This window comes from Trachypithecus francoisi, unplaced genomic scaffold (assembly GCF_009764315.1).
Source record: "Trachypithecus francoisi isolate TF-2019V2 unplaced genomic scaffold, Tfra_2.0 Lachesis_group1, whole genome shotgun sequence".
In the NCBI taxonomy this organism is placed as follows: Eukaryota; Metazoa; Chordata; class Mammalia; order Primates; family Cercopithecidae; genus Trachypithecus; species Trachypithecus francoisi.
Window position 1 is genome coordinate 118,827,334 of NW_022681454.1, and position 21,633 is coordinate 118,848,966.

The 21,633-nt window shown below is 35.3% G+C and overlaps 1 protein-coding gene across 7 annotated transcripts in view; it reads left to right on the forward strand.

The window, feature by feature from the left end:
- Positions 1–21,633, forward strand: part of KIAA1109 (KIAA1109 ortholog) — a 234,877-nt gene that overhangs the window by 101,408 nt on the left and 111,836 nt on the right. For all 7 annotated transcript variants that reach the window (XM_033215165.1, XM_033215170.1, XM_033215171.1 and 4 more), the window contains exons 27-40: positions 650–900; positions 3,660–3,918; positions 5,071–5,908; positions 8,847–8,917; positions 9,695–9,868; positions 10,846–10,966; positions 11,975–12,121; positions 12,507–12,634; positions 12,980–13,179; positions 15,614–15,811; positions 16,487–16,698; positions 20,310–20,461; positions 20,917–21,067; positions 21,238–21,390. In XM_033215165.1, the coding sequence (XP_033071056.1) occupies positions 650–900; positions 3,660–3,918; positions 5,071–5,908; positions 8,847–8,917; positions 9,695–9,868; positions 10,846–10,966; positions 11,975–12,121; positions 12,507–12,634; positions 12,980–13,179; positions 15,614–15,811; positions 16,487–16,698; positions 20,310–20,461; positions 20,917–21,067; positions 21,238–21,390 (3,055 nt within the window). The remainder of the gene's footprint in view (positions 1–649; positions 901–3,659; positions 3,919–5,070; positions 5,909–8,846; positions 8,918–9,694; positions 9,869–10,845; positions 10,967–11,974; positions 12,122–12,506; positions 12,635–12,979; positions 13,180–15,613; positions 15,812–16,486; positions 16,699–20,309; positions 20,462–20,916; positions 21,068–21,237; positions 21,391–21,633) is intronic.

A 21,633-nucleotide genomic window follows, 5' to 3' on the forward strand; every position in this document is an offset into this window, starting at 1 on the left:
TTAAGAAAGGAGGGGAGTTAATAAATAGTGACAGATCTGTGAGTCACGTATACAGAACCCGAAGTTTACACAGATTTTTAATACTTTATTTGGAGTCCTTATTACAAAGGAGTAGACCTGGATATTGTTTTTCTCTAAAATGTGGAGTAGTTCATTATTTTAATTTTATTGAGAAATAATTTCTTAGTTGCTCCATATTTGTAATTTTTTAGTGTTTTAAATTTGCATTGTGAAATAGGCTCTGAGATGCTAAAGGTAGTGAGCTTTCAAGCATAATCTATACTAATGGTTTTTCTGGATTAATGTCTTAAAATTTTAGTTTTTTTGAGAATGTTTACTACATTGTAAAACTGGACTTAAATGTCTGATTTTTATATTTGCTGTTTTTTAATGCTTTGGGCTTTTTAATGTATGCCGTATCTCTATTATTATTGATTCTGATAATTTCCATCTCACTTGCTCTGGTAAGACTATATTCTTTTAGAAAGGCAAATGATTAAAAAAAAAACAGTAGGAATAAACCTTTGTGTTTACTTTGTCATTTAAAAATATTTACAATTAATTTTAATTATCTATCAAAAAGTTTTTCATTTCTTAATGATTTGTTTTTTATGTTGTTGTTTTTTGTTTTCTTTTGGGTTCTGTTTAGGTTGTGGTTTTTGTGGCCAGATGATATCCTTAAGAATAAGAGGTGCAGAAACAAATGTGGTTGTCTTGGTGGCTGCAGATTCTTTGGTGGCACAGTAACTGGCCTAGATTTCTTCAAACTTGAAGAGTTGACACCTTCCAGTAGCTCTGCATTTTCAAGCACAAGTGCAGAGTCTGATATGTATTATGGACAGTCTCTGCTACAGCCTGGAGAATGGATAATTACTAAAGAAATTCCCAAAATTATAGATGGTAATAAAATGTTTCGTCACTTTTGCTAGTTGTTTATTTTCTTTGTCACTATGCCATTCTGAGAGAAATTCAGTGTTAACTCTGTTCAACTCAATTTATTTTGTGTAATGTTATGAGTAGTGTTTAGTATAATCCACCTTTGTTTTGCACATGACTTAACTAAAGCCAGATAAAACTAGTGACTGTTTCGGAGTTACACAGGGCAGAAGTAGGTCTGCTATTCAGATCTTCTGTTGTTGACGTGGGTGGCTTTCCTCATGCAGTTTATTCTAAATATTTCCTTACATATTGTTATTTTCCTGTAACACAGCATCCAGATAAATACTTAGGAATAGCTGTGCTTCAAGGTAACGGTTGTTTCACCAGCTTGCTTTTATAGGAAAACTTTTGAATAGTAATATTTATACTATTGGCCCCCATGTTACCAATTATTTTTGCAAAATAGTTTCCTTATCAGTAAAATTAAACATGTCAAGAAAAGAACTCTGGTCTTAGAATCTTTAGCATAACTCTGCAAATACACCAGTTTGGTATGAGCAGTGAAGAGTGACTTTAAGTTTAGATTTACCTAGAGTCTTTTCTCCAGAGACTTCAGAAACAGATTTTCCTATGGAATTTTTTAGTTGTGTATTCCTGTGATTCAGCGCACTATTTACTACTTAAGTTGCCATGCTGTGAAGATGTTAAAAGCAGAAAAGTCTTGATACTTCACGAATATTTAGCCATTTCCCCTTAATTAATTTAAAAATATTAATTTACCTCTGCCTTTTATCAGTAGACAAAAAAAGATAGGAAAGGGGTAATTTTACCTTTAAGAGTTTATCAGATTGCTTTCCCATGTATAGAAGCTCTTAGAGGAAACAAACAGGTGGACTACATATGCTAAATTCCTGTTTAAATGATTTTTTACTGAGTAGTATAAGTGTGAACAAGTTATTTTAAGGTACTTTGGTAGGTTTGCTAGAATGAGAGCAGATTATCTTATAAAATCAGCAAACACCAAAACTTCTTGGCATTTAAGTGATAAGATAGATTGTAATAATTTAGCTGTCTTATATAACTTTTTTATGTTTGAATAATGTTCATTTTTAAAGGTTTACACTGGCATTTTCTCATTTAATCCCTAAGCTACCATGTAAAGTGGATATTATCCTTGTTTCGTAGTAAGGAAACTGAGGCCTATCACTGAGACTGAGTTGCATGAAGTGATACAGCCAGGTATGGCTGAGAGGAAACTAGAATCAGGGCCTTTGAAGCCACCTTGTTGTTTTCTCTACTGTGCTACAACTGGCACTAATTATAAAGATTGCTTGATTTTCAAAGATTAACCATCACAAACTCAAGAAAGAATATTTGCAGGGAATTTATACATGATGTGAAAGGAGGAAAACAGTAAATTCTCTTTCTAACATTGAAGAAAGTAAAATTCTTATAATGTATAATAGGAAGCGTCTGTATCTCTTGGTGATTCTTTTAGTAGTGAGTTGTAATTGCTGAATTGCCATGAGTTTCTTGTCCAGGGAAGCTTGGAAATAACCCCTACATATGTACCTGAGTTTCTGATTATTGAGTCTTCCAGGAATGGAGTACAGATGCATTGTCAGGATAAAATCAAGAAGGGCATATGGGTAGAATTAAGGATCTGCTTGGAAGGTCAGTGAACACTGTGTTCCTGTATCACTTAGAAGTGAATCAAGACCATTTTTTCTTTTCACTTTCATTGCTCTGTTTTACATTTGTGGTACTAGAAGTAAATATTATATTTTAGGTTTATGACTCTTACCCCTTGAATGCCACTAGAACTGCATTCTGTTCACAGAGATGTTTTCTCCGTTAGTGGGTTTACTTTTTTTTGGCTAAAACTGGGATGGTAGGAGGAGAGGGGAAGTTGAGCAAGATTTATTTTTTGGATCTAGGCAGCTATAGAATTCTCTTTTTATTTCCCCCAGCCCCTCAATTTATGTAACACATCACAGAGCTCTTTATGAAACTCTGAAACAGTGGTGCTTCACTCTGATCCTAAAGTCGTTATTTATTCACAAAATCATGTATTGAGTGCCTTCTGTGTATGAGGCATTGTTCTAGGCACTGGAGGTACATCAGTGAATGAAAAAATGATACAGTCCCTGTCAACATTGAACTTTTAGAGCAAAAGGGGGAAAATGCTTAAAGTAAGTAAATCCAAGTAGAAGATATGTGGTGTTCTGTACTATTCTTGAAAGTTTTCTGTAAGTTTGAAATTTTTCCAATAAAAGATTTAAAAAGAAGAAAAGAATTCACTGTTTATGGGCCTGGGATCTATACTTATGTAGATATATTTCTAAAATGTTTAACAAATTGCTATATGAAATTAGTCACTCGTTATTTTTACATGCCTGTAATCCCAGCACTTTGGGAGCCTGAGGAGGGCAGATCACGAGGTCAAGAGATCAAGACCATCCTGGCCAACATGGTGAAACCCTTTCTCTACTAAAAATTAAAAAATTAACTGAGTGTGGTGGTACACATCTGTAGTCCCAGCTACTCGGGAGGCTGAGGCAGGAGAATCTCTTAAACTCGGGAGGCAGAGGTTGCAGTGAGCCAAGATCATGCCACTGCACTCCATCCTGGTGACAGAGTGAGACTCCATCTCAAAAAAAAAAAAAAAAAAAAAAAAAAAAAAGAAAAGATTATACTTAAAAATGGAATAGATTGCCATGTTTTTTATAAACTGCTTTTGAGTTTTGTGTGTTCACTTAACCCACCTTTTGTTTGTTTAGGTAATGTGAATGCCATGAAGAGGAAAGAATGGGAAAATAAATCAGTGGGAATAGAAGTAGAGAGAAAAACTCAGCACCTTAGTCTTCAAGTACCATTACGATCTCATAGTTCATCCTCTTCCTCAGAAGAGAACAGTAGTTCTAGTGCTGCACAGCCTTTGTTGGCTGGTGAAAAGGAAAGTCCCTCATCTGTTGCTGATGACCATTTGGTTCAGAAAGAGTTCATGCATGGGACAAAAAGGGATGATGGCCAAGCAAGGTCAGTATTCACTTAGATTTAGAAGCCTGACCATAAACAGGATTATAATTGTTTAAAATTCTGGCAAGAAAAACTTCTTCCCTCTCCATTCCCCCACTTTAGAAAATTGTTTCCTGTATATCTGAACATATTTTGAAATGTCAGTTTGCTGTTGTCTGATTATAAAAGTCATTCATTCCAGATATGAGGAAAGTACAAGAAAGTATAATGAAAGTGGAAGTTTCTTGTCATCCCACCACTCGGAGTGAATCACTGTTAATATTCAGATATTATCCTTCTAGTCTAATGGATACTTTTTGTTCCTCCTCTTGGCACCTTAATAGTTGGCCACTCCCTTCTTGAATCAGTTTCCTCTTGGTTTGATAGCACATTTCAGAATTTCCTCCCACTTCCTTGGCTATTCCTTCTCAGTCTCCATTGTCCTGTCCTCCATTTCTTCCTCCTTTATTTTTTCTCTTCCTTTTATAGCCTGCCCTTTGTTGAACATTCTCTCCTTTTTCTCCACTTATTCTATATTGTTTCCCTAGGGAGTCTCAATAACTGTTTGGTTTCAATTATGTTCTCTAACATCTTTTAAATGTAAAACTCCAACCAAAACCTTTGTTCCTAAGGCCTAGCTACCTTCTTGATATATTTACTTGGATATGTCATGGAGACTTCAAATTCAACATATTAAAAATGGCCTTATTCCTATCATTCTTAACTTTTTCTGCCTTAGAAAATGGCACTACTACATCAGTTACTAAAGTCAGAAATACTGGGGTTATGTATAACTTCTTCCTCCAGTCTCCTTTAATCAAAGGCCCCTGGTATATTTTGTTGGACAAGTTTTTAAAGGATGTGAAAGAAAAAGAAAACTTTATAAATGCATTAGTGTCCATGGATTATGGATAGAAGATTACATTTTGAGGTTTCTTTCAGTTTTTATTGTGTTTTAAGCTACCTCAAAATTTTTTGGAACTAATGAGGGGTATGAACACATACTGTACTGTTTTGCTACTTTGGGTATTTTATTATAAAATTATAGATTTTCTTTTATTTGTCAAGTACATGATTAAAATTACCAAAAGGATTTTTATTGATATTTCTTTTTATGCTTAGAGTAAATTTTATGATGTATAGAAAATGGTAATAGCTTTCTTTCTGTTTTAGTATCCCTACAGAAATTTCAGGAAACAGCCCTGTGTCTCCTAATACTCAGGATAAGTCAGTAGGTCAGTCTCCTCTTAGATCTCCCTTGAAACGACAAGCCTCTGTCTGTTCCACACGTCTTGGAAGTACTAAGAGTCTTACTGCTGCTTTCTATGGGGACAAGCAGCCTGTAACAGTTGGAGTCCAGTTTAGTAGTGATGTCTCTCGAAGTGATGAGAATGTACTAGACTCACCAAAGCAGAGGAGAAGTTTTGGTTCATTCCCATATACACCATCAGCAGACTCTAATTCATTTCATCAGTATCGATCAATGGATTCCAGCATGTCAATGGCTGATAGTGAAGCCTACTTTTCTGCTGCTGAGGAATTTGAGCCCATTAGCAGTGATGAAGGCCCTGGAACTTACCCAGGTAGAAAAAAGAAGAAAAAGCAAACCCAGCAGATTGACTATAGTAGGGGTTCCATATATCACAGTGTAGAAGGGCCACTGACTGGACATGGAGAAAGCATTCAGGATTCCCGAACTCTACCATTCAAAACTCATCCTTCCCAGGCTTCATTTGTTTCTGCGTTAGGTGGAGAAGATGATGTTATAGAGCATCTATATATTGTAGAAGGTGAGAAAACAGTGGAGAGTGAACAGATTACTCCACAACAACCTGTGATGAATTGTTATCAGACTTACCTTACTCAGTTCCAGGTAATTAATTGGTCAGTTAAGCACCCATCCAACAAAAGAACCTCTAAATCATCATTGCATCGTCCCCTTGATCTGGATACACCAACCAGTGAAGAAAGTTCATCATCATTTGAACAGCTTTCTGTTCCAACTTTTAAGGTATAAACCAAATCATTAGTTTCCATCGATATATTTATTTAGAAAAATAGATTTTTAAGAAATTATTTTCATAATTACTCTCATTCTTTTTAGCTGCCTTTCTGAGAGATAGACTTTCTGAAGCCATGGCTTCATGTATGATAGGTCACAGAGTTATTGATGAATATTAGAAATTTAAGTAAATTAAATTGAGAAATGGTTTATAGTTGATTGTCACTGCATTAATCTAATCAACATATTCTGTGTCTGTATTATACTCTAAGATTACGATAGGCTGGGCGCGGTGGCTCACACCTGTAATCCCAGTAGTTTGGGAGGCTGAGGCAGGCGGATCACGAGGTCAGGAGATCGAGACCATCCTGGCTAACATGGTGAAACCCCGTCTCTACTGAAAATACAAAATATTAGCTGGGCATGGTGGCGGGTGCCTGTAGTTCCAGCTGCTGGGGAGGCTGAGGCAGGAGAATGGCCTGAACTCGGGAGGTGGAGCTTGCAGTGAGCTGAGATCATGCCACTGCATTCCAGCCTGGGTGGCAGAGCGACACTCCGTCTCAAAAAAAAAAAAAAAAAGATTTGGATCAACTCTTTCTGAATTCATATTTTCTGTGTCTTAAAAATAAAATTTTGAAGTTTTTAATGATGTTCTTTTTATTAATTCATCAACTCCTTCCATGCAAAGCCTTCAATGTCCACTTACTTGACATTTGCGTTCTTATAATTCAGTATGAATATGGTTGTTGGGCATTTTTGTAATGTATTCTGAAAATGCATTATAGAATTTTTTAGGTAAGCTAAAAATACCTCAAAATTTAGTGGTTATAGCCAATATGAATACTATACTTATTTGAAGTGTCTAAATGTTTATTTAATTATTCATAATTCAGATATTTATTATACAGTATTCTGAACAAGGCATTTGGTGTAGAGTGGTGAGGGAAATGGATATGGAGCTTATGGTTTAGAGGTGGAAGACTGACAATTAATAGATAGATAGATCAGTATATAATTACAAATTGAGAAGAGTCTATGATGATAACCAAGGGATACTGGGATAGAGAATAACAAGGGGTGGGGACACCTAGATTGTATTGAGATGAAAGGTCCATCTGAGGAGATAATATTTAGACTGAAATTTGAAGGATGATGAGGAATTGAAGATAGAAAGACCTAGGGGCACTGCATTCCAGGCAGAGGCATCCACCTTCCTAAAGCCCTGAAGAAGGAGAGGTCAGCATGCCCGAGAAATAGTGAGTGGGGAGACTTGCTCATAATGAGGCTAGAGACCTAAACAAAGGTCAGATCATTCAGAGCTTATAGACCATGGCATCAGGAGTTTGAATTTTATTTTAGTTTCATTTATTAACTCTTCAGAGTTTTAAGGAAATATGATATGATCTCATGTACTTTGAACACTAAGTAGAATTGAATTGTCATTAAGCAAGAGAGGAATTGGGGTGATCACTTAGGAGATGTGACAGTAGTCTGTGCAAGAAACGACCAGGGCTTGGACGTAAACTGTATTAGTAATGATGGGACACGATACATGGAGTTGAATATTCTCATAGATTATGTAGGCATTTGAATAATATTTATTGAAGGAAGAAGAAACATTAGTGACAGTTGCAAAATTTTGTTTTTAAGGTTGTACTATTTTCTTATCTTGCCCAAAACCAGTTGCCCATGCTAAGATTTCAAAATGTACTTTTTAGCCTATGTGGAAATATGTTGATACATGAATTTTCCAGTGTAAAACTGAATGGCCTTTGTGCAGAATAGTACCTGGAAGGATAGAATTATTTCAGTATTTTAAATAAATCTTTCTAGTTTGATTAGTCAGTCAACTCTCTAGAGAAGACAGGTCAAGGAATTAATATTTTTAGAAAGCTTCAAAAAAAGAACATCGGCTGTTACCAGAAAGACAAAAAAAGACATGTATTGGCGAGGATGCAGAGAAAAGGGAACAATTGTGCACTGTTGGTGGAAATGTAAATTAGTGCAGTCATTATGAAAAACAGTATGGAGATTCCTCAAACAGTTAAAAATAGAATTCCATATGATCCAGCAATCCCACTACTGGGTAATATCCGTAGGCAATTAATTCAATTTATTAAAGAGATGTCTGTACTCCCATGTTAATTACAGGACTATTCACAATAGCCAATATATAGAATCAACCTAAATGTTCATCAATGAATGGACAGATAAAGAAAATGTAGTATATACACACAATGAAATATTATTCTGCCATGAAGAAGGAAATCCTGTCATTTGTGACAATAGGATGAATCTGGAGGGCATTATGTTAAGTGAAATAAGTAAGGCACTAAAAGACAAATACCTCATGATTTCACTCGTGGAATCTAAGCAAGCTCTTACAGATGTAGAGAGTAGAATGGTGGTTACCAGAGGCTTGGGTAGTTAGGGGGAAAAAAAGTGACCTGGGAGGTAAGAAAGTTATTTTTTTGCCATTAAGTCTAAATAACTGACTAGCATTTATAAAGGTTCATTTTGGTTAGGTTCATTTATTTATTTTCCATGTTATCAGTTACGGATATAAAATATAAGAAAAGTTTTTCCTATAGTTTAATGTTTCTGTGACTCTCTTTCCCACTTAAAAGTTGGTTGTGCTAGGAGAAGACTAAAATTAGCTTGAGAAAAAACTCAATTTAAAAAGAAACTCTGGAGGAAAGACATTTGAAACACTTGCTTTTATGTTTTAGTTATAGTCTTTTACCTTCACAACCCTGTTCTGCCATTTATTTGAATCAACAAAGTGAAGCTGCCAATTGAATATATTCTTTGATTTGCTCAGTTTGCCAAATGTTTATATCAAATATCTCAAAATCATATTAGGTAATTCAGATATTTACATATATCAGTTGATATAAAATTAGAGAAATATATTAAAAAATCTAGACTATAGTGTTTTATATTCTAGGTTATCAAGCAGGGGCTCACAGCTAATTCTTTGCTAGACAGAGGCATGCAACTTTCAGGATCAACTTCAAAGTAAGTAAAAATAACATGCTTTTAAAGTGTATTCCTTGATTATGAGATGGGTAGAGTTTATTCTGAATAATAATCATTCTTTATTTGAGTATGAACTTTATATTAAGAATAAATTACCAAAATAATTCAGCTCTTTTGCCTGCTATGGCTTTGGCTACATTTATAAGTAGTCAGTAGCATTTCTTTTAAACATGCTATAACTTGGCATATCAAAATTGCTGACTAATAAGAATTCAGTATCATATTTTTCATAATTTGGAAAAGGTACATCAGGTAAATATATTAAAATTTTTTTCTCATTCGATGTATTAGCCATCTTTGATCAATTAGCATTTTAGTACTTCTTTTGGCCTTTGAAAAGTCTTTGGGACATAAAATATCAAGTCCAGGGCAGGCATGGTGGCCTACACCTGTAATCTCAGCACTTTGACAGGCCATGGCTGGCAGATCACTTGAGGCCAGGAATTCGAGACCAGCCTGGCCAACATGGTGAAACCCCATCTCTACTAAAAATACAAAAAAAATTAGGCATGGTGGCTCATGCCTGTGATCCCAGCTACTTGGGAGGAGGAGGTTACAGTGAGCTGAGATCACACCAATGCACTCCAGCCTAGGTGACAGAGTGAGACTCTGTCTCAAAAACGAAAACAAAAAAAACTCAAGTCCAATTCCATAAAATTTATGGTTGTAACGAATGCATGTGTTCACTCATTAAGGAAGCTCTAACTTCTAATTCATGGTCTTTTTAATGTATGATTTGCTTGTTAAATTGTGTAGTACACCATATACTCCGTTGGAAAAAAAACTCGCTGATAACACAGATGATGAAACATTAACAGAAGAGTGGACCCTGGATCAACCAGTGTCCCAGACCAGGACAACAGCCATAGTTGAAGTAAAAGGAACTGTTGATATTGTTTTGACTCCCCTGGTGGCTGAAGCTTTAGACAGGTATTGATTTTGTCTAGAAATCCAACTATTGCTTTATACAATGATTACTCTGTGATATAAGTATATGTGATATGATATGTTCATATAGAAGATCGTTGATAGTTATAAGTATATGTGATATATGTTCATATAGACGATTATTGATAGCTATTTTGATTGAATAAAAAAGAAAATATGCTTAAAGAGGTCTGTGTTTCAGTTATCATTTGCTACTTTCTCAGCCTAAATAATTACAGTTGTCCCTCCGTATCTGTCGGGTATTGGTTCCAGAACACCTGTGGATACCAAAATCCACAGATGCTCAAGTCTTGCCAGTTGGTCTTGTGGAACCTGTGGATTAAAAAAGCCAACCTTCTGTATTGGTGGGTTCTGCACCCCATGAATACTGTATTTTGAATACCGTATTTTCAGTCTGCGCTTGGTTAAATGTGTGGATTTGGAACCCACAGATATGCAGAGCTGACTGTATATTCAAATTTATTATTATATTGCCATAATATAATAATATTACATATTATATAAAACTGATATGAATAAAAATGAGAATAGAATATAATGGAAGTGGTTTAGAAGCAGTTGGAAAGAGAAGAGGGGTTCAGTGGAGATGAGCTTTCATGAAAATCTTCCTTTTCCTGCAAAAGCCCATAATTTTTCTTTGATAACTTATACTATTAAGATTCTTATGATATGTCATATAAATGAAGAACACAGGAAATATTCTTCAGAAGTTTGTTAAAGAAAAGATCATTGCCCAGTGTGGAACACTTCTTCTTGGGGTGAGGGTGGTGATGGTGGGGATAACCTCAGAAATGTTTCCCTTGTATAATTTCTAAATATGTGGCTTAGACATTCCCATTTCAATTTTGAGCGATTGTTGTACATATTCAGATGGTGCTATGTTTCATGATATGTTTACATAAACTAAGTTGTAGGATTAGTGACATTTAAATATTTCATTTACTGCTTTTTCCCCTCAGATATATTGAAGCAATGGTTCATTGTGCTAGTACCCGACATCCAGCTGCAATTGTAGATGATCTTCATGCTAAAGTCCTCAGGGAAGCTGTCCAAAATAGCAAGACTACCTTCTCAGAAAATGTAAGAACTTTTAAATTCAGTGGACATAGCAAACTGAATATTTATCATGGTTACAGAATATTCAAACTTGAAAAATTTTCTTCACAAGTTAAATCAGAATATTTGGACATGTTCTAAAAGCGTTTATATGTCATTGGCTCCATAAAAGATAGGACATATAACTGTACTATAGATTGACTAGTAGTAAAAATATTTATTTAAAAAATATATTAAGTAGCTTTATTTGTTTTATTTCAGAAGCAGCTTAGTTCCAAGCCTTTTCTAAAAAGCTTTGGCCCTAAGTGAATGAATATTCTTTAGGACTGATACCTTGCTTTTCTAAGACAGCTGGTTATGTTTTGATTTTCCTCTATGATTAGATGACTTGTATCTTAGTATTACTTTTGAGATTTTCCTCATTCACTTCAATGAATCAAGTCACTACTCTCATTGTGTGATACTCTACTTACATTGTGGTTCTAGCCACGAAACCAGTTGCTTAGCAGTCATATCCCAGTGCTCTTCCAGAGCTTCTCCATTTGATTTTCAAATTTATCTGGATTATACTTGGAGTAGGGACCAGAAGAGAGATGAAAGTGAGACTGATTATTTTAGTTAACTATTTATTTAATATATATTGGCATTTCATGTGATAGAGTAGATGAGTGAAAAAAAGAAATTTAAAAATATTCCTAGCCAAAAAAGGGCCAATTATCAGAAACCTAGTTTGTTTTCAAGCCAGTGAAGTTTAGTGATCTTAAAAAATGCCTATAATTACTGTATCATTTTTTCTGTCTGCTTCTCTATAGGCTGACTTCAATTTAACATGTATTACTTTTCTCAACCCTGATGCTACCAGTCTGTTTCCTAGCTTATCGAAGGTTTGGATTTTAAGGTGTCATGTAAAACTAGAATGCAGCTGGCACATAGATGGGCATAGAGGGGCAGCGTGAATAAGTGAGTTGCTGTTGTGGATGATGTGGAAGTTATGAAAAGCTTGTGAAATAGTTTCACTTATGATCTTTTTAGTTATCTTCCAAACAAGACGTTAGAGGAACAAAAACTGAGCACCCTACAATAGGAACGACTAACCAAGGACAAGCACAGACAAATCTTATAACGAAGCAAGATAATGTAACAATTAAAGGTCTTCAGACTAATGTTAGCATACCAAAGGTAACAATTTAATATTTAAAATTTGTTTCCTGAAAGAGGAGAGCATTTTGATGGTATTTTCCTTTTCAGTTACCAACGTGAATCATGGTAGAACAGTGTGTAATATTAAAAGATATTATGTTTTATTCCTATGCTCTAATGTAGATTTAATGTAATATAAATAGTTTACATAAGCAGAATATTAGGTAATAGTAGAATGCTCCACATTCATGCAGTAAAAATTTAATTATGATTATTTTATGAGAATCTGTATTCATAAGCTTCGTCTTCACTGTCAGATACATAGATATGCCATTCTTAACAGTAGTTTTTCATTTTTGTGCATATTTTATGTTTAAGTGATAACTTTTCACTTGTCAGCTCTGAACTTTTGTGTGTGTGTTAGGTAAACTTATGTTTGTTACAAGCCTCAGTGGAAGAATCTCCAACTACAGCTCCTGGTAGGAGTGTGACTCATGTTTCCCTGGTGGCATTGTGTTTTGACAGAATTGCTACACAAGTTCGTATGAATAGGTAAGAAAGACTTTATTAATCTGAGCCATGATTATCTTGCTGGATGTAAAAGCAAGCCTTGATCGTCTTTTATTTTTAATACATTTCTAAGAAGGTAATGTTAAAACTCAAAACTGGTTTTGGAATTTCAAATCTTAATTTATAAATTAGTAACATATGTCTTTAAAAGTTTTTTACTGTTTCTATTCATAGTATCTTTCAGTAAACATTGAATAATTTTTTACTACTATTGGTGTATAATAGTAGAGTGTTTTTTTTTTTTTAAAGTAAACCTTTTAGGTAAAATGTTTTCTCTGAACTGTATTATTTGAATGTTGAACATTTTACTCTCTTTTTTTCATAAAGAGGTGTGGTTGAAGAGACTTCAAACAATGCAGAACCTGGTAGAACATCAAATTTTGATAGGTATGTTCATGCCACAAAGATGCAGCCTCAGTCATCTGGATCTCTCAGATCAAATGCTGGAGCGGAAAAAGGCAAAGAAATTGCAGCCAAGTTAAACATTCATCGAGTTCATGGGCAACTTAGGGGTCTTGATACAACAGGTAGGATTCTACAACCAATATGTTTTTTCTTGGCATATATAAATCTAAGATGATTTTTGCAAAAGGGAACATGGTTTTTTCCTTTGACTATTGATACAATTTGAATATTCTATAAGAAAGAGAAAGGTATTTCTCCCTGTACTGAACATGTGGTATTTAGCTACTTGTCACTCACATTCTCTACAGAATAGAAAATAAACTTTGGTAAGAAAGTTAAGTGTTATGGTCCCAAATTAGGAACTGCTTCTATTTCCCATGTGTTTTTTCCATGCTATTTACATAGAACAGAAAGGACAGGCCGGGCGCGGTGCTCACGCCTGTAATCCCAGCACTTTGGGAGGCCGAGACGGGCGGATCACGACATCAGGAGATCGAGACCATCCTGGATAACACGGTGAAACCCCGTCTCTACTAAAAATAAAAAAAAAAAAATTAGCCAGGTGCAGTGGCGGGCGCCTGTAGTCCCAGCTACACGGTAGGCTGAGGCAGGAGAATGGCGTGAACCCGGGAGGTGGAACTTGCAATGAGCCGAGATTGCACCACTGCACTCCAGTCTGGGCGACAGAGCGAGACTCCGTCTCAAAAAAAAGAACAGAAAGGACATGATCTTTATAGTCTTTCTTATTTTTTAAATCATTCTGTTTGTGAAACAGTGTTAAAAAGAATTAATTATAATATTAATCAAAACCAGAGAGACTGTAAAATGTAGCAGCAATAAGGTGACACACATTTCTCTTAAAGTCCCTAGTGAGGTAAAAAGAAAGTAGAGCTGTTATACGTCATTTTAATATTTTTGATTCTTATTTAGCACATTTTCTTATTTAGAAACTTAAATGATTTCAGAATGTCAGATTCAATTCAGAAAAAGTTAGATTTGTTAATCATGTTTGAGATGATTGCTCTGCTGAAATCTTTATGTGGGACTGGTGACCAATCCTGAATAATGAATAAACAAATGAATTCCTTGAATTTGCTTACTGTATTTTATAGGTTCTGAAGTTTCCACGATCCTGTCTGCATTCTGGGTCTGTGTATATGTTTTGACTTTCTCAAGGCTTGTTTTTTTCATCCCAGGTATGAGGCTCAAAGCCTTTGACCTGAGATTTTCAAGGGACTTTTCATGACTGCCTAAGATCTGTAGTCCTAAAACTGGTGAAAAATGTGGTGGCTTGAGTGAAGACACTTTTATCAGCTCTGTAGTTTGCACGGGTAACCAGTTTGCACTGGGTATTACACAGACCATAAGCAGAACCTTATATAATTTTGAAAGGCATTATCATGCAGAAAAACGTCTCATTGAAGACAAAACTCCCAACGAAATTCCAAGGTGGACATTTCTGTAAAAATGTGGCAAAAATGTAGATGTCTTTGCTTATATGTATGTTAGTTATTTGCCAAAGGATACTTAATAACCTCATGATATTTGTTACCCTTATAGGGAGGGGAACTAGGTGTCTGGTTGTGCTGTTAGAGGCTTTTCATTGTGTACTTTTTCATAATTTTTTGAACTTTGATACATCTGGATATGTATGGGATTAAAGACAAATACAAAAAAACTAAATAATGAGAAAACTATAAGAAAATGTAGGTGAATATTTATTCTCTGAATAACACCTTTTAATTATAAATGCAAAGAATGTCATTTCCATATGATGGTATATTATATAGCTATTAAAATTATATATTTGAAAAAATTTTAATGACCTGAGGAAATTATTTACTGTTGCATGAAAAATGGGAACCAAAGCTGGGTTTGCAAAGTGATCTCTAAAGGGCTAGAAGGCAGTGTACTTCAAATATAAACAAGTTATCCTTGAATGGTAAATTTACGTGTGTTTTAAATATATATATATATATATATATTTTATTCATTAGCGATAATCAGAGAGAGAAATGAAAAAAGTAAGATAAAGTAAAACTTCTCCCAGGCACTTGGGATGTTAATTTCCACGGTGTATCTGTAAGCCATGGAAGCATGACAAGGTCTATGATAAATTGTAGTTATATAAAATATGTTAGTATAAAACAATCTTTTAGTAAAAGCTATAATTTGCCTAGAAAATAATGTTTTTCCTAAGGCTTGGTAATTAATTGAAATTTTTTTTTATTTTGTGAGATGATGAAAGTATTTAAAACTACTGTGAATATGAATTATTTAGGATATTTTTAACTTTATATTTTTGAGAGTATCCTGTAATCATTCAGAAACAAATTCATACTATCTTTGAGCAACTTGTTAATCATAAAATCTTCTTTTCTTCCTCTTAGGCAGCATTATTCTAAAAGTTAGCTCATTTGTTTATTTTTTCTATCTTTTCGGCAGAGCACTGAGACATCTTTTAAAGACAACCTGTGTGCCAGATGTCCAATTTTTTTTTTTTAAGTGTAAACTTACATCTTTAAAAATGGTCATTTTGCTCTCTTTTGATAATAGACATTGGGACCTGTGCAATCACTGCTATTCCTTTTGAGAAGTCCAAAGTTTTATTTACTCTTGAAGAGTTGGATGAATTTACTTTTGTGGATGAAACTGATCAGCAAGCTATTCCAGATGTAACTCGAATAGGTCCCAGCCAAGAAAAATGGGGATGGATAATGTTTGAATGTGGACTTGAAAATTTAACCATAAAAGGCAAGCATTTTTTGTTGAATTCTGCTTAAGTTGGGGACAAATTTGCCCTATATTGAAGAAATGTTTTGAACAATCATGGCTTTCAGTAACCTGAATCAACATAATAAAGCAGAAACTGTGGTATCTCGGATTATTTACCGGGGTGAGTGCCTCATACCAATTGCTGAAGTGGAACTTTTCCTCCATTATGTGATTTTAAAACTAGGTAGAGCTTGAAAAAAACAATATGTTTTTCAGAACAATTCCCAAATAAAATATAAAGCCACCCATTTTTTGAAGCTTTGCATCTTGGAAAACTGGATCTTTGATCAGTAGAACTATGCCATATAGGATATAAAAACTGTAAATTCTTTATTCAGTGAAAAATATCTACTTAGAATTATATATGCTTTCTTATATATTATTGAGTAATATCTCAAAAAGGAAGGTTGATATGTGTATAACACTTTTTTTAGGTTTAGTAATATATAAAATAGTAATTACTGTAAATAATAGTAGTTGTATATGCCTACAATTATTTACCTGATAATTCAATGATACATTACTTTTATAGATAAGGGCAAAGACTTGGTGAGAAAAAAATAGTCTTTATGAAATTGTATACAGATATTGTAGAGTACAGCATTAAGATACTTTCCCACCATTTATAATAAATACTTTTTTTTATTTTTATAGGAGGAAGACAGTCTGGTGCTGTTTTATATAACAGTTTTGGAATTATGGGTAAAGCTAGTGACACAGAAAGGGGTGGAGTGCTGACATCCAATAATTCTTCTGATTCTCCAACTGGAAGTGGTTATAATACTGATGTCTCTGATGATAATCTTCCATGTGACCGGACAAGCCCTTCCTCAGATTTAAATGGAAATTCTGTTTCAGATGAACAGGTCAGTGATTTTCTAATAACAATAATAATGGTGCTTTAGAAAAATAACAAAGAAAACTACATACGCAATTCGAAATTAGTTTCTGGAGTGTATTTGCCTGTCTTTCCCTATTTTGGATTTATGATATCTACTTAAATGTTAGTCAAAGTGTGTTGCTGAATATACTACTAGAATAGAATTTCTGAAGTATATCATAGATATATTTATATCCGTCATAGTCCTAGCATTATGCTTTGCTCATATTAGATACTTAATAAATATTTGTTGAATTAATAGATTAATAAAATTTAAGAGAAGCCCACCTATAGGTTTTAGAGGATTTTAACAGAAGTCATTTTGTTATTGGTAGTATTTTATGTCAGTTCTAAATATTTTTGTCGGTGTCTGCTTATTTCAGTTAAGAGTTCTGATTAGTACGTTATATTCAACTCACTTTTAATTTTTATTATGGTAGAATTACATGGGTGGTGATGAGTACAGTAACAGCAACAACAAAAATATTCCAAATTTTGTGTTGAAGAAATGTTGTGCCACTAACTGGTGACCTGGGGCAAGTTCCTTACCTTTTCCTAAGTTTCTTTACCTGTAATAGGAGTATGGTCATGATACTGACCTTGCAGTGTTGTGAAGATTGAAGCAGACAGTACATATGAAGGGCTTAGCTCAGTATCTAGTACATAATAACGTAGTAACTGTTATTCTAAAACATATGTACATATATTTCTGGTCACTTTGAAAATTAGGCTAATTGGAGAGGAAAAAGTTCCAAAGAAACCACCTTTTAATTAGGAAGTCTAGTATGGGTATCTAGTAATCATGGGTGTACTCACCTATTCCTAGGGATTTATTTTTAAAACATTTGTTTTTATTTAATGTGTAGTTTAATGAGTTTAATCACGGTTTTGTTTTGGGGTCTTTGGAAATGTTTGAGGGATGTATTATCACTTTAATTAAGGAAATTTAAAAATACAATAGCTACTCACTGGACAGAAGAGCTGTGACGAGCCTAGCTGTTCTTTCCTTCTCCTTCACCTACGAAAATACTTGACAGAAATTCAAGCATCTTTCTTGATCTCTCAGATCCTACTCTCCTTGCTGAAAGTCCTTGAATTTGCTAACATTATTTTCTTTGGGTTCTCTGACTTTATTGGTCCATTTCCTTATGGAATTTTTTCTTCTTAAATATAGTGGTCTCCTCAGGTTCTGTTGTTGGCTCTTCCTTTCTTCTGGCTATTTGTCTGCTCCCTGATGAATTTCATTTTCTAGGTCAGTTCCGTAATTTAATGACACTTCTCTTTCCCACTGGCCACACCTTTAGCAACAGCTCTTTACTTGAGCTCCAGAATTGTATTTAGTGGCCTTTTAGACGTCATCATTTAGTATTTAGCAAAGTCATGACACCTCCATTCCAGACCCTAGTTCCTGGACAACATTTCTAGACACACTCTAGGCCAGAAGGGAACCCACTGCATTGAAGGAAAGGACCCAGTCCTGGCAGGATCAATCATCTGCTGACTGAAGAGCCTTTGAGCCCTGAATAACCAGCAGTAGTACCCAGGTAGTACATCATGGGCCTTGGGTGACACTCTGCGATGTGTTGGTTTAGGTATGACCTAGCACATTCCTAGCTGTGGTGGCTATAGTGAGACGTTCTTCCTGCTTGAGAAAAGTAGAGGGAAAAGTAAAGGGGACTTTGTCTTGTGCCATTGATGCCAGCGTGGCTGCAATATGCAGAGTACTAAGCAGGCTCTTGGGGTCCCTGATTTTAGGACATGGCTCCTGGATGGCATTTCTGGACCTGTCCTGGGTCAGCAAGGAGCCCACTGTCCTGAAGCATGAGTTTCAGGCCTGACAGCATTCACCACATGCTGACTGAACAGCTCTTGGGCCTTAAGTGAACATCAGTGGTAGTTTGACAGTACTACCCCTGGGCCTGTGATGGTGGTGGCCATGGGGTTAAGATTCTCTGCCTGTGGAAAGGGGAGAGAAGAGTGGGAAGGTCTGTGTCTCATGATATAAGTGCCAGCTCAGGCATGGTAGAATAGCACACCAAGTAGATTTATAAGGTTTTTGTCTCCAGTTGTTGGCTCCTGGATAGTATCTCTAGACCTGCCCAGAGCCTGGGGAACTCACCACCCTGAAGGGAAATATACAAGCCTGGTTGGCTTCACCACCTACTGATTGTAGAGTTCTAGGTCTGTGAGCAAATATAGGCAGAAGTCAGGTAGTGGTTACAGCAGGCCCTGGGTGAGACAAAGTGCTATGCTGGCTTCAGGTCTAACCCCACACAGTTCCAGTGGTGGTAGCCACAGGGGTGCTTGTGTCACTGCTTTCCCAGCCCCGGGAAGCTCAGCACACACAGAGAGAGATTCTCTTTGGGAGAAAGTAAGGGAAGATAATAAGAGCCTCTGTCTGGTAATCTAGAGAATCTTCTGAATCTTATCCAACACCACCAAGGTGGTACCTCTATAAGTTGCAAGAACAGTGATACAGGGCTTGGGGTGCCCCCTAATGCAGATATGACTGTGCTGGCCAAAAACTTATAACACCCAAGTCCCTTTGAATACCTGAAAAGCCTTCCCAAGAAGGAAGGATGGGTACAAACAAGCCCAGACTGTGAAGACTACAATAAACACCTAACTCTTCAATGCCCAGACATTGATGAATATCCACAAGCATCAAAAACAGCCAGCAAACTACGACCTCACCGAATGAATTAAATAAGGCACCAGGGACTAATCCCGGAGAAATTTCAAGACAGAGAATTCAAAATAACTGTATTGAGGAAACTCAGAGAAATTCAAGGTAACACAGAGAAGGGATTCAGAATCTTATTAGATAAATTTGACAAACAATTAAAAGTAATCCAAAAAAAAAAAAAAAAGTAATCCAGCAGAAATTCTGGAGCTGAAAAATCCAAGTGACATAGTGAAGAATGCATCAGAGTCTCTTACTAGCAAAATTGTTCAAGTAGAAGAAAGAATTAATGAGCTTGAAGACAGACTGTTTGAAAACACACAGAGGAGACAAAAGAAAAAAGGAATGAAAAAGAACAAAGCATGCCTACGAGATCTAGAAAATAGCCTCAAAAGGGCAAATCTAAGAGTTACTGGCCTTAAAGAGAAGGTAGAGAAAGAGACGTAGAAAGTTTATTTAAAGGGATAACAACAGAGAACTTCCCAAACCTTGAGAAAGATATCAGTATTCAAGTACAAGAAGGCAGAGAATACCAAGCAGATTTAAACCAATTAAGACTACCTCAGGATATTTAATCATTAAACTCCCAAAGGTCAAGCATAAAGTAAAGGATCCTAAAAGCAGCAAGAGAAAAGAAACAAATAACGATGGAGCTCTGGTATGACTGGAAGCAGATTTTTCAGTGGAATCTTTACAGGCCAGGAGAGCGTGGCAAGACATATTTAAGTGATGAAGGAAGAACACTTTTGAAAGGATAGTATATCTGGCAAAAATATCCTTCAAACATAAAGGAGAAGTACAGACGTTCCCAGACTTGATTTGATGAAAAGGTTTTGCACTGAAAACATTAGCCTCTGTGTTAGTAGTTTTAAGGGCTGTATGTTAATACGTTTTTGGCATTCTATTTTATATAGGATGAAGGAGTCGAATCTGATGATTTGAAAAAAGATCTACCTCTGATGCCTCCTCCTCCAGATTCATGTAGCATGAAGTTGACCATTAAAGAAATTTGGTTTAGTTTTGCAGCTCCCACCAATGTGAGATCTCACACACATGCATTTTCTAGGTAAAGAGTTTTTAAAATATAGTATTATCCCTTGATGTTTCTTTATTTTAAATAGTATACAATTCTGTTTCATATTTTTTAAAATTACTTTTCTGGTATATATAGTATTAAGGTTGCAACTTTTTCATCATTCTTACTTCATATGTTTTGTAGACATTAGTCTCACCTTGTTTGACCCAATTTCTTTCATAGTACTTTAGTTTTATTTTTATATGTTCCTCTCCCTTAGACTTTTGTTTACTCTTTTTATCTCTGACAGGCTTTTTTTTTCTTTCTTTTCTATTGTCCAATTTTTTTACATTTCTTAGTTTTGCTTTCATAATTTATCAGTGCTAAAAAAGAAAATGAAGTAATTTTGCCTGAGTAAAACAACCACTAAGTACAGTAGGTATGGGGGATTGTTTGAAATACAAATTTTGACACTTGTTTTTATAATTTTTTATTTATGTTAAAAGGCAGCTGAACCTTTTAAGCACTGCAACGCCAGCTGTTGGTGCATGGCTTGTTCCCATTGACCAACTCAAGTCATCCTTAAACAAATTGGAAACTGAGGGAACCTTGAGAATTTGTGCTGTTATGGGATGCATAATGACAGAAGCATTAGAGGTATGTCTTTAAATAAGGTATTATACAAACTTTAGTATTGAAAATGACCCCTTATTGTTAATCATTGTTGGAAAATATCAGACTTATAAGTTCTTAATTACTGAATATCTTTTATTTGTAGGCTCTTTCATACCCATCACTCTAAATCTATTGTTGTTTCTTGATTTTAGAATAAAAGTGTACATTTTCCCCTAAGAAGTAAATACAACAGACTTACGAAAGTTGCTCGCTTTCTCCAAGAAAATCCTTCGTGTTTACTATGTAATATACTACACCACTACCTGCACCAGGCAAATTACTCCATCATTGATGATGCTACAATGGTAAGTTACTGAAACTACATTAGTTTTAAGGAATTCTCTATTCTGTTGGTGGACCACTGATACACAGGGTTTAGATGCATGTGAGAATGGTTAGAAATACAGGTCTATTGTCCAGGCACGGTGGCTCACACCTATAATCCCAGCACTTTGGGAGGCTGAGGCGGGTGGATCGTCTGAGGCCAAGAGTTCGTGATCAAGCTAGCCAACATGGAAAAACTCTGTCTCTACTAAAAATACAAAAAA